The sequence below is a fragment of the Dromaius novaehollandiae genome, chromosome 3 (assembly GCF_036370855.1).
Source record: "Dromaius novaehollandiae isolate bDroNov1 chromosome 3, bDroNov1.hap1, whole genome shotgun sequence".
Classification (NCBI taxonomy): domain Eukaryota; kingdom Metazoa; phylum Chordata; class Aves; order Casuariiformes; family Dromaiidae; genus Dromaius; species Dromaius novaehollandiae.
In genome coordinates, this window is record NC_088100.1 from 64592493 (window position 1) to 64605946 (window position 13454).

The 13454-nt window shown below is 42.6% G+C and overlaps 1 protein-coding gene and 1 long non-coding RNA gene across 4 annotated transcripts in view; one reads left to right on the forward strand and one right to left on the reverse strand.

Moving 5' to 3' along the window:
• Positions 1 to 5773, reverse strand: part of IFNGR1 (interferon gamma receptor 1) — a 24890-nt gene extending 19117 nt beyond the window's left edge. The window contains exons 1-3 of one of the 3 annotated variants that reach the window (XM_064509040.1): positions 5544 to 5773; positions 2560 to 2707; positions 351 to 484 (exon numbers count right to left, since the gene is read on the reverse strand). Coding sequence is in view for 1 of the 3 variants with exons in the window: in XM_064509042.1 (XP_064365112.1) it covers positions 5544 to 5616 (73 nt within the window). In the remaining 2 variants the exon portion in view is untranslated. The remainder of the gene's footprint in view (positions 1 to 350; positions 485 to 2559; positions 2708 to 5543) is intronic. The other 2 variants (XM_064509041.1, XM_064509042.1) reach the window with 2 other exon arrangements.
• LOC112995928 (uncharacterized) lies at positions 5707 to 13209 on the forward strand. The gene is made up of 2 exons (XR_003262300.2): positions 5707 to 6050; positions 6704 to 13209. It is a non-coding gene; the product is annotated as an uncharacterized LOC112995928 (long non-coding RNA).
• Positions 13210 to 13454: the final 245 nt, after the last annotated feature.

The window sequence follows — 13454 nt, forward strand, 5'->3', positions numbered from 1 at the left end:
TGTTACACAGCAGACAGGAAGGAAACGCATGCAGGAGGAAATACTTTGAGATTAAAAGGCAAATGCCACTGAAAGACTTTTTTTTACTCCAAATATTTCTTAGCAGCCTGAAACCAAGCAGCGAATAAGGGGTTTTTTTGTTGTTTTTCAAAGTAATGGGAGCAAGCATACCTAGCTGCACTGTCACAACCACATTCTAAAGATTGAGGACAGAAGATAACTCATAGGACTAACACAGTAGTTGCACACAATATATGGTATAGTGCTGCTTCGAAAACATTAATAAAAGATACTTGCTTGTATATACAAGATGACAAACCTAACCAGTCCCATTTTATACATTCACTTGCCTTTGTCAACAATGCCATATTGTACACAAGTTCTTTCACAAATCTCAGCAAGTTCAGAAACACGCAGACTGAGATAGATTTCTGTATCTGGTTGAAGATTATCTTGTTCACTACATGTATGCTTCTGAAAAATACTGCATAGAAGACATTTGTGAAATGCAACTTTGGAGCAGCCACATATTCAATAAAGTTATCTTTAAAGTACGTACAGAAATATCTTGTCAGAGTAAATTTTTTTAATATATAAAATAGATGTCCCAACTATTTGTTGTGCCTCAGTAATGAGCTATTCAACAGCAAAAACTAAATCAACAAACTAGAGAAGGGGACACTTCACAGGGGTAAAAATGAGGCAGCCTTCCAACTGATGTTTGTAACCTGTGCAAAGTTAAAAAAAAAAAAAAATCCTCCCCCCATTCTAATGGGGCCATTAGGCATATAAATACAGAAGCATTTGCTACCACTAATCACGGAAGTGGAATTTAACTGAAGTTGTCATATATGCAATAGTTTAGCCTGGTGAGTCCACACTGCAGACTCTTTGATACAGTTATCTCAAGCAACAAAGACTTAATGAACCAGAGTTCCTTCAAGTTTCATATGCCTGTTGAACACAATTCAAGCACTAAAAGTACAAATTGAAAGCTAGAGCTTAAAAAAGGACAAACTATGAGAAAATAATTAAAAATACATCTTTTGAAAGTCTGTTCCAGAGCCTTTTTTCAGTTTCCATGAAAAACAAACAAATCCCTATAATCCCAGAGTGGTATCTAGCAGGACAACAGTTTCATGACACTTCCATACGTCAAGGGAGACATCAGCTTGAACTCTGTTCTGAATTCATACCAAATGGGAATCTCATCATTCAGGCTGGAGAGTTAAAAGGCAACCAGACACAATGCTAACGTAACAGTCTGTTCTGGGCTACAAACTAGGAAAGCAGCGTGCATCCCTTACGTCAGACCTGTGCTCCACCTAAGCTCATGTGGACATTTAATCTCCAGTCACTTTAACTGCATCCAGAAAGGGCAGCAGCTTCGGAGACTTCAAAAATGTAAAAATAAGATTCCCCTTTGCTTTCATCACGACTAAAGGGGAAGACAAGGAAAAAAAAAATCAGATCAATATGCACTACCCCCAGAATGCCTCTGCGGGGCCCTTTTGCAATGCACTGACTTGTCATGCAAGGAAAAACAGAAGGTGGCAAAAGGCAGCCTGCACCCCAGAAAATGGATTCAGAGAGAAGCAAGTTTGTGCTAAGGGTGAAAAATAGCATGTCAAAAGGAGTAAGCCTTTCATTGGAAACTGTACAACTTCATTCTAGAACAACCCCCTTTTGATCACTTAGAGTCCCATTGTGATTTGTTCTGAAGCAAACAGAACTGGCCTGTGTTACAGCAGAGTGCAGCAGTCTGAGGGCTGGAAGAGAGCTAGCAGCACTACTTGGAGCTGCACAAGAGAGCTTTGGCAGGCAAATGACAGTACCTAGCACAGGCTCTACAAGCACCAAATACCTGCTATGGAAAGAAATGGGAAATGTCTGTCAGAGAGGGCGCTCTGTCTGCTGCCATGCTGCCCTTCAAAGCAGCGTAACACCGTCTGGATGCAGACAGCCTGTACATCCGTTTCTACTACCCACCTCCTGGCAGGTCAGGCCCTAAAGGTGCACAGCCCACCTCCTGCCCTTGTCAGACAGCTGCAGCAGGGACACAGCTTGCAGGTTGGCTTGAGCAAGGAAGTTGAGAGACAGGCAAATACCAAGCATCAAGGTGCCAGGAGAATTCTGCTCCTGCTACCTGCCTGGCCTTCCTTGGAGTGGCAGCAGCCATGTAGTATATGGAAAAAGGTTTGCACATGCTTGCCTTCACAAGCTCCCCTCTGTCCCCCAGAAAGGGACCCAGATATAGACCACTCTTGTAATGTCCCTTCTATACTCTGGTGGTACTTCCTGAACCAAGTGATTAAAAATAAGCTTAAATCAGTGCATGTAACAGCAATTCTATGCAGAAAATTCTAGTGGAAGTTCTCAAAAGACCTTATCGACTTCAAAAGGGAAATCTCATTCAATTTTACAAATGAATAATGAGTTCAAAGACTAAGGGTCAGGCTTAAAGCTATTAATTTAAAAAATGTTTAATGAGTGAAATAAAATTAAGTAATTTCATAGAATATACAACCAGGAATATACACTTTACACAATATTTAGTACCTTTTTACTGCTACTATTTACAACAGGTTTTTACTTCCTCAGGGCTCAGAGTTGACACTAATCCAGAGAGCATTTTTTTTTGAATTGTTGATCATGGTAAATATCCCAGCAAGGTACTACACAGTACTAAGAGGACAGACTTGAATCGCTATTAAAAAAAAAAAAAAAAAGTAAGTTCAAGAAAAAAGCATGCACAAGATGGAGTTTTTCAAAACTGCTGTAATAATAAGAGTTAAATACTGTTTTACCTGTTTTGTGACTACTCTTCCCTTTTATTAGAGCTGAAATATCACTATAATAGATGATATCTAAATACAGCACTCTATCATCTCCTTATTTTTTTGCTTGCGGTTGTGCAGAAGAACTGCTATGAACTGCCAATAAACAGAATCATAAAATAACAAGCCAAAAAGACTAAGATATCACCCAACAGAACACACATAACTGGCGATCACAAAAAGCAAGTACACATATGCACTTGGAAATCAGGCTTTCAATGCGCAAGAAGTACCCGAACTGCTATCACAGTCTAAAAAGTACTATAATCTTGAGCAGGTCTATTTGGCACCTCTCTTTCAGGACACTTAGCTGCAGACTGGGGTTTTCATAGACAAATGCCGAGCTCCACTGATGAATCACAGGCATATCTATATGGTCATGGGCTTGTTTACATGGTAAGCATCCAGCTGTAGGAAACAGAGGAGGTGTTCAACTGTTCAGAAAAGAGCTGTTAGGTTGTCTGACTGCTCTAGATAAAATTGTGTCCTATAACAAGGGACCAAGATCGCTGATAGAAGTGCATTTCCTCCTTACGTTTCAGCTTTGAGATATGTATTACACCACTAGAGCTCTGAAAGCCCTGATAAGACTTAAGAAAATAATCACTCTATTGCAAAGGGAAATGTCATAAACATGTTTCAGAATTCCCCTTCTTCTACGCTAATCTTTCCACTGTAAGCCAGCATATCTACTTATACCTATGTAACAATGAAATAAGAACATTCTATTAGTTTTTCATTACAGATATAACAAAGATTTTGATTCTGCTAATACACAATGTCTATTAGAAATCCTTCCATGATGTTTTTGTTCACTAAAAATCTAAGATATTGCTTAAACAATGAAGTCTCTGAAGGATATAGTTACAGAGACTGCTTCTAACCTGAGCGCTAGCCATCAGGAAAGTTTTTCTTGGGTTTTCAAAACGTAACTCAGGAGTGTATTCTGCCCCTTTCATCTGACAGTTTGCTGCACTCATGCAAAGGAAAATTAGCTTTTTGCTTCTGAACAGCTCAACACACATCAGCTACCCCGCAGTATTGTACTGCAGTTTTACATGGAGGTAATCATTGTGCTGGACAAGGCTGGACTACTGCAGGCTCACTTTACCATAAAAGTGATTATCTGGTCCTTTTTTTAACTTCATAATTTCTTACTGCAACATAAGAAGTCTTGCATTTCATCAGCAATGAAAGCATGCCTTCACGGGATGCCAGCTCCGGATGTTCAAAGCCAGTACTTAATGTATCAATCCTACTTACTGCTAAAAGTGTGAGAAAAAGACTTCTCTGCAAGGTTTACTGGTTACAAAATTAAACAAACTGAATGCTGAAGATCTAAACTACCAGCAACAAATGAGTGGACAGATTAACATTTTTTCTGCTCCTAGCCCAGGGGAGGTAAACCTAAATGGTCTTCAAAAGTCTCATAAGGCCAGAGGGATCACCAGGGACAGACAAGTTCAGGCACTCCAGAAAGGCATGGGTGTAAATGCAATGAAGCCCTGATTAATCAGCATTATGCATCTGCAGAATCTGATGAGCCTGCATACATGATCAATATTTCTGTGATAACTGCAAGCAGCATTTTAGGTATACAGATCTTGTTTTGGGGGTAAAGGTTAGCAGAGTACTACTGCTTTAAGCTAATGCATGGATATGCTTCCTGGTTTCAAGCCCTTTCACAAAAACTCTAATATGCATCCCCCCATATATGTCTCTCAATATTTTTAAAAATTAAGTGCTGTTGCATGTTCTCTTTTGACCTGAGCTATTAACCCCCAATCTCTGGTCTTATTAGCCACTCCAACTCTAAGTGAAACCAAACTGAATATTTCCTCCTCTCCCTTCCCCCCAGTAATTGGGGGAACAGAGCCAAAATCAGAGATTCTTTGCTTGCAGTCCACCTCCCTTCCCAATCAGTACTCGGATGAAAGCTGCCCCCTCAGCCATGATCCTGATGCCTTATTTAGGTACAGCCCTACACGCTCCATCTTTGCTTTAAAATCTCCAGCTTTGCCTGTATGGACACATACATGTATAAAACACAGTAGATCAGGCCCGTTCTGTGCGCATATTACTCTCACGTCATGTGCCAAAGTGCACAAATATCCGAGAGAAGGGCTGGTATCAGCTATTTTACAGTAAAGGACTGTAACCATTTACCATAAGTGTCATAAAATAATAAGTAGTACTTTTAACAGTAATAAGACAGCAAAGACCGATCTCAAAATGCATTAAAGGTGCTGTTTCATCAGAACTAATTTGCATGCCTCTAGATCACTTCCAAAGTTGAGCCTCATCACGCACCCAAGCCCTTCTCGGTTATTAACCGGTTATCAGCGTGTCCGGTCGGCACGCTACCAAACCCCCCCGAGCAGGTGACGCTCAGCAAGACAGGCCTCCCATTTTCCCGTTGCACGGCTACTCTCTAGCTGACAACATGGGGACTGCTCCTCCCCCCCCCACCCCCCACCCCGGGCTCCTCTCGCCTGCGGAGGGCGGCGGCAGCGACCCAGAGCCCCCTGGATCGGCGCCGCGGCGGCTCCGACCACGAGCAACCCGAGCCGGGAGGGCGGTGGAGAGGGAGCAGCCGCCGCTCTGCCAGCCCCAGGGCGCCCTCCCCGCCGGCGCCCCTGCCCCAGCCGGCGGCGGGCGAGCCCCGCGCTCGCCGCGGGGACCCCCGCGGCCTGGCCCGCCCATTACCTGCGGCCGGACGCTCCGGGGCTGCTGCCGCCAGCAGCGGCGCGAGCGCCAGGAGGGCCAGCGGCACCCGCATGGCGCCCGGCGGCCCTGGCGGGGGGCGCGCGCGGGGTGGCCGCCGCCTCGCCTGCTGCTCCCCGCTCCGCTCCTGCGCGCCGGAGGCGGCTGGAGCGCAGCGCCTGCGCGCTACCGGCGCGCGCGGCGCCTCCCGCGGGCCTCGGCGGGGCGGGAGCGGGCAGGGCCCGCCCGCTGGCGAGGGCGCGGCGGCCGGGAAGCGGGTGGGCGGCTGAGGTTTCCCGGGTTATTGCCGAGCAGAGGGCGGGGGGGGGGTTCCCCGCCGCGCTGCTGACGCCGGCAGCCTGGCCCCGGGGAGGGGAGGGCGGACGGTGTGCCCGGAGCCGCCGGGCCCCGCTGGTCAGCGGGGGGCGGCCGGCGAGGGGCTCAGGGTGTAGGGGGGAGCGCGCCCACCCAGGGGCTGGGGGGCGACCGGCCTGTGGGGCAGGGGAGGAGGTGAGTGCCGTGGGCGTGCCCGGGGCCACGGAAACGGGGCGGCTCGGCCGGGAGCGCGCGTTACGGCCTCGCGCTCTCGCGGGCGCGTGCGTGCCCGCGGGACGGGCGGCGACCGTTGGGCTGGGCGCGCGCCCGGTGGGGGGAGGGGGCAGGGAGGCGCCGCCATAACGGCTGCTCCCCTCCGTACGTGCTGAGTGCTGCCGGCGCTGGTTTAGTTATGGCTGTGTCCCTGCTCTCTCTTTTTTTTTTTTCCTTTTTTTATTTTTATTTTTTTTGCTCACGGCTGCTGATAGCGCTTCGTGACTGTCGGCCCCGACCTTTGAAAAAGCATCGTCATCCTTGTCACGTTGGGACTTGCATGCTATGCATCATGATTTCTTGAAAATACAAATGATCTGCCCTCTGATTTCACTCGCCTGTCTTTCATATTTGTGTGTGACGAAGTGCTGCAGCTCTTTAAAAATCTGTTCCAGCTGCTTATTTTAACTGATCAGGAATGAGCTGCTTATCTACATGCGGGGGTTTAGAATAACAAATTTAACTCTGAGATGTCAGCATTCATTGTGTGACTTTTTTTTTCGGAAATAGTACTTCGAATCCATACACGTAAGGGAATCTTAATTTATACAGAGAGATTTTATTCTTTCTTGCAGGAGCTCTTGTTAGAGGATTTGAGATCAAATCGCACAAATTTATAAGCACTTGAAAAAATGTTGAATCAGGTGCTGCCAAACAGGATGGACAGTCCAGCTTTTTTCACCCTCCTGGTTCCATATCTCCTGCCCAGTGTCCCAACACCAGATTTTGTGCCTTACCCATTCAAGGTCGGTTTGGACAAGTGAACCATTTGTATGTTCCACAGGGTACCTCACCCCCATCCCGAACCAGGTCAGGAGAAGAAGAGTGCAGAAAAACTTCTACTACACACAGTCACAAATATAAGGAGAATGCAGCAAATTTTTAAGTTCCTGCTGGAGATTCTGGAAAGAACTCTTTCCCCAGACCTAAAATGGAGACAGTTTGCGGGACCTTAACACCCATGCTTCTTCCCAGGCATTGAAAGGAAAGAGAGCCACTTGCAGGAGTTGTCGTGTTTCCTCTTTCTCAAGCCTCTCATGGAAAAAATTATTACAGCTCTTCGCTCATGTTTATTTCTTACCCCAAACTTTGGTCCACTTTCTGGAGGAAGGGGTAAAGGAATTATTTTTCTTGCTGTCTGCCACATTGCTATCTGAGTCTGCAAAACCAAGGGGAGGGCATGATTTGCTGCGAGGGAAGGAATGAGCAGTTAGAAGAAGGGAGATCCTACGCCAGCACTGAGGCTGAAGAAAATGCCTCAGTGTACCGCCTCAGAAATGTTTGTGTCAGCCCAGCTGATGTGGTGGTGGTATGTGGTGCTATGGGATCAGCAGGTGTTAGAGAGCCAGGATCTCTTTCCAACTGCACAATAGCTGAAGAAAACGGATTGTGAAATGGTGCTGTCGTTACGTAGCAGTGTTACGCTCAGCATGTCTCACAAGAGGATTTCGTTAGAGTCCCTTCCTTTTTCTTGAGCATAGACTCAGCTGGTAGACTGACCTTTGTACTCAATGTGAATGCAAATGCAGTATTGAGCTTTATAATGAACAAGTGTTTAACTGTTTTGATTGAAATATCTGCTCACTGGCATGAAGAATTTAAGTTTGTGAATGGCAACATGCATACATAATATTTTATAGCTCATTACACAAAAATAAGTGAGAACAAGGGGTCACCAGCTCTTGACAGAGATTAGATATTCTGAGGATCACATCTGAGAGTGACAGCATGCCTAGCATACGTGTTATGTAAACAGCTTAAGAGATTTTTTTGTGATAATACTGTGTAGACTTCTTGGAACCTTATGAAAGATGAGATCAATGAAAAAAAAAGATTCAGCTTTCTACAGAGAAGTCAAGGAAATGTAATCCAGACTCATTGACTGCTTCTGTAGTAGGAAATCAATGTCTGGTCAAACTCCCCAGGCAGTATAACATACTGTTCCATACTGTTCAATTATTAGAGCTGGCCTTGGCATACTTTCTGCTTGCACCAACTTTCTGCTTGCACCAACAGAATCCTCCCAAACAGTTACTGGCAGGGGCTGCTTTCATCTCAGGGATGATGGGGTCCATCTGCACCAGAACTTTACAGACTTGCTTAAATCTTTCCTTGTCTTTAATTGTTACACATTGGAAAGAGAAAAAAACAGCCATTAACATGTAAAGAGTCTTGTAACTTCCTCCTATGTACTTCTTTTCATGCTTAGCCCAAGTGGCCATATGCCCATCTTTGTGAGAAAGTTGTTGCAACATATAACAACTTATTACATCATGGAACAGGTTTCCATAGTTTTTTGTTTGTTTGTTTGTTTGTTAACTATCAATTGTATCACAGAGTTCATGTTCATTCACATGCATGTGCAGTAGACCTCAGTGGGGATTTTGCTGACTTGAAGAAATAGGCACAGGTTCTTTGTCTCACTCGGTCTGAAATACTCCATTTACTTCTCTGTTTGTAATGACAGGCATTGCAGTTATTTACATGCTTGCTCACAGACGAGGCTACGTACTGGACCTTTAAGCTTTTGGCTTTGAAATGTTGCTCAAGCTCCTTTGAAAAACTAAGACAGATACAATGTTGGTGTGGGAACAAGTCTGCAGCCTGTATCAGAATGTTGTTAGGAAATGCCTGTTTGTAAGGTAGTGCCACCTCTTCTTTAAATGCTATCACAAAGAGAAATCACAAAGACAAGCTATCTCTGACCAAGCTTTTTCCTAGTGATTAAAAGCACTACCTGTGTTCACTTTCAATAGATAGAGATAATAACCCCTTTCCCAAAAAGCTTGTCAGTGATCACCTACACATTCCATGAATCCTAAAGAAGTTTGGTGGTCCTTTCATACAGATTTTGGGTAGAAATACACATCTTTTCTCTAACAGTGATCCAAACTTCTGTCCATTTTGATTCTCCACAGCTACCGCTCTTTCTCTCAAAATCCTAGTTCCCAGAACCTGAGAACTAAAGACACCAATCCCAAAGCCGTCTAGGTGTGCCATTATCAGAGACTTCTGTCATGTGATCCATAGCCCAGAGTTAAAGCCCTTTTAAACGCCTATGCTGCATGTCCTATAATTACCTTTGCACTGTATCCTGAAGAAAGTAGATAAATGATGTACTGTGAAAATCACTGCATCACCAAGTGCTTTTATTCATCTAGCAGGAGCTGTATAGGCTGGTCACCTCTCCAACGGAGCAGCAGCAATGCACAATACTTAGCAGTCAACCACCCAATCAAGGACAACAAGTTTGTTTGAGTCTGAGGAAGGTGCTTGCCTGAAGTGTAAGGCTTAAAAAAACCCAAAGAGACAGGGTAACAAGGATGGTTTAAGAAGAAAGACTGGGTTGTGAGCCAATCGGCAAGTCACTTAGAGGTAGCAATATTTTCAACAAAAGAGCTGCTCTGCTGTAGCTATGTTGGAAGACGACCCTTCATACTCTGTTAATGGTATTTGTCTAGGGTATGTGACCTGATATGCACCCTGGAATAAAACTAACTTAATGAGCAGTAATGCAGAGCAGTTTCTTATAACAGGCTATGTGCTCTCAGCTCTAGTACCTTGATAGTTCTGGGTTGGAGGGAGAGTCATTAATCTTTAAAGATCATAAAAATCATCCGTAAAAGGAGAAACCTAATTTTTTGGGGGCTCTGAATGAGGTAAAAGAAGACTAACTAAGAGGTTTTGACTTTCTTAAGTATATTTGAACATCCTGAGACCCTTAAAAAGAGAAAAGCTAGAGACAGTAATTGTATTTAGGAGAATGTTTATTTTCTTAATACTGTGTAATCTTTTGTGCTTTATAAATGAATATCTCATCCCCAGATACAGAACTCAGTGAAACCTAACCACCTTGCTTGGCAAAAACAGCACTGTTACAGAAGTGAGACTAATCTACTATTCTGATTAAGAGATGAGGAAGGGATTAGATATCCCTGGGTATGGAAAGGACAAACATGATAAAGAAAATCATGGTTCAGTCAAGAGCTCTGTCCAGTGCCTTTATGAACTTCTGTTTATTTACATCTGACCTACACCTCCTGAGAGTTAAGGTATAGACCAGAAAGATCATATCTTCTGTAATGTTCTGGAACAGGGTGCTGTTACCTAGGTGCACAAATGTCTTCTGATAAAGAGTCCCACCTCATAAAACATGCTAGTACCCTAATCAGTCTAAATCAGGAGAAAATGTTCGGTCCTTTGTTCTTTCAATAATCCAATGTCTCTGTTTGGCATGGGAAGTCCCATGCAAAATCCTTTCCAAACATTAGCTATGTTTTAGAGATACTGTACATAGTGCATTAAATTAGACCCATAATTATTTTAGTGTGCAAATCAGTCTTGTATAGACCAGGCTCTCATTCCATAGACTGTTGGGGACAAAGTAAAGAATGGAAATTGGTTGTTGTGCTGAATTTTATGGATTTGTAGAAAGCATTTTGATAGCATGAACAGAGACTCAAAATGCTAGATACCACAACTCTGCGAGGTATCTGGTGATTAAAACTTCATGACAGGATCCGTCATGTGAAGTCAGGATAAGCATTAATCTATTCGATCCAAATTACATATTTTTTCCTTGCAAATCTCTGTAGGACTATTCAAGAACAGAATAGAATGAGAAAAAATAGGGAGATCTGGGAGTGGGCACAGGTACTTTCAAAAATACATGTAATACAGAAGAAATATTTTATAAACAAAACTGGAAGAACCCAACTTTAAGGTATTTTTTAATCCTCATGATTGCCTGGGTCCTGACTGAAACATGTAAGTGCTCATAGTATTTGTTATAGGGAATTTCTGAATATGCTGATACTCTTGCTTTATCTGTGGCCCTTCTATTTCCATTTTAGAATAATCTAAGAAACATTTCCCAATGAAGGAAAAGTAATCAAAATATTCTGTCTGGCAACAACTGACAGAATATGAAATCTGACTGGCTGAGCAATGTGTGTGGACTGATGAGCCAAGCAGCAGGTATATAACTCATACTGGCTGTCTCAAGTGCAATTTTTGCCTAGTGAAGGTATCATATGGGACACAATGTGAGGACTGGATTTGGAAAATAATGCCAGTAATCCATAGGAAACCAGGCTTCATTAGTTCTGCTGCTCACAGAAAAAAACCTGTTATGTGAACATGTGTTTTGTGAAGCAAGTCCTATTATCTGGAAAGGGAGGAGGCTAATTTGAACAAGTTCCAAAGAAAGAAGATGGAGTCAAATAAAAAAATCAACATATTAAAAAGCATCCCAGACAAACTTTCATTTCATTTTCAGAAACTTCCAAAGAGAACTAAATTGTCACTGCAATCTCCTAGAATTGATTAACAACCTGAAAAGGAAGCTGAGGATTTCCAGATACTCACTTGTACACAATGGCATCCTGGTTACCCTTAGGTATAGTTGAGCTGGAGTGGGCTTCAGTTCAGGATCCTGCAAGGAAAGGGAGTATTCCTGAGCCAGCGTACCATTGGGCTTTTCCATGCACATGTGAAAGACGTCCCAGAGAAATCTCAAATGACAGAGACTAGTGTTCAATTTAATTCTTTTTTTTGTTTTATATTTGCACCCTTCTTTCCAAATTTATCAGCAATCTCTTTTTATCTTAACTCTTTGTTAGATAAAATTTATTGGTTTTATATTGTGCTTATCTATTGTTTAAAAAGAACCCCAGCACATCTAATAAAAGTGATGAATCTTATTTTTCTGATGGTATCAAATCCCTGTGGTAGTAAAGGTAAAATGGTAGCACAAATAAATTCACTAGGTACCTGTAACCAAAGATAAATCTGGGAATCACAGAGGTGAAACAGATTTTGTTCCAAGCTGTGAGGGTCAGTTGTGAGTCTGCCCTCATCCTAAGCCAGGAAAAGGAAAGGAGGCTTTAGGTGGGCATTTTCAGCTCCTCTGTAAAAGGGGCAGCCAGAGAACAAAACTCTATGATAACGTGAAAACTTCACATTGTTTTTATTCAAAGTATTCTACATGATCTGCATTGCTCATTACTGCCTATGCTGCTGAAAGAGAGGCAAGCGGCTTTATATTCCAAGTTCTTCTGAAGTGTGAAGGAGCACTGGAATAGAGAGGAGGAAGCTGGTACATCATCTGAAGCCAGGATAAAAGCTTGGTCTTCATTCTGCACAATAATTTATCGTGTTGGGAAACTGCTGTTGCTGAGCTGTGTGCTAATTAACAAAGAAGCGTGTTGAAAACAGTATTGGATTAGGATATCAGTTATCAGGCTAATTAATTGTTTCAAATCTGTTAGATTGAGAGGAGTATCAATTCCATCATTCAAGGAAGCAGAGAGATGCCTTTTGTAGCACTGCACTAGACTGCTCACCTCTGTCCCAAGAGGATGAGTACAGTCAGAAACAGGCGAAGTAAAGAGCTGTTGCACTGAACAGTGGAAAGCGGATATCCTGTCTTTTGAGAGGAAGCTAAAAAAGCTTGTGCTGTCCAATCTGATAAAAAAAAGGCTGGGAAGGGAAATGACTGCTTTCTGTAAGTACATTAGTTGTTTAAACTAAGACAAAGGTTACTCAAAATCAGGAAGTATAAAATGTTCATGCCTGAATTGAGGCTGCAAATTGGAAGAAGCTTTCTAATTTTCATCAGAGTTAGAGCTTGGAACAGTTTCCCAGGAAGGTTAATGGGAACGAAAAACATGGTTAATTTTAATAAAGGGTGTGATCATTTAAGAAAGCAATTATGTGACAAGATTATCTGCTATAGCAGTGAAGAGGATTCTGGTCCATCTATTTTGATTACTAGTAAACTAAAGGATTTTAAAAATGTTATCTGCTAAGAATATTTTATTTTAGAGTATGTTTTTCTTTGTAAAATATATTATTGATATCCCCTCAACTTTTTTTTAATTTTTGTAGGACAAAAAATAACCAATACCTCTGCAGGAGAAAAATCTGCTGGCGAAAAATCTGCTTGCAGTACTTTGAAATAGATCTACAAAAATCTAAAGTCTGGATTTTGAGACTTGGCATGAATATAATGTGAGCATATACTTAACCTGGCAAAAGGGAATAAACCACTTGGTTTAACAGGACTCTTTCCAGTTTCTAATGGGCATGGTTGGACTTTTAATCATAACAAAGCAAAATGCCCAGCAGAGCTAGTGACAGACTAGGCAGTTCAAAGATCTGGCACAATTCTGACCGCAGTAAGATTAATAAACGAATGCATACACCCACTGTGTCAGCTTCAGTCTAAAAATGTACATGTTACAAGTAAAGATGTCGGGATCATTTTAGATTTTGTAAAGCAATATTAATTTACTATTTCATAGTACATGAGACTGATACCTAAGA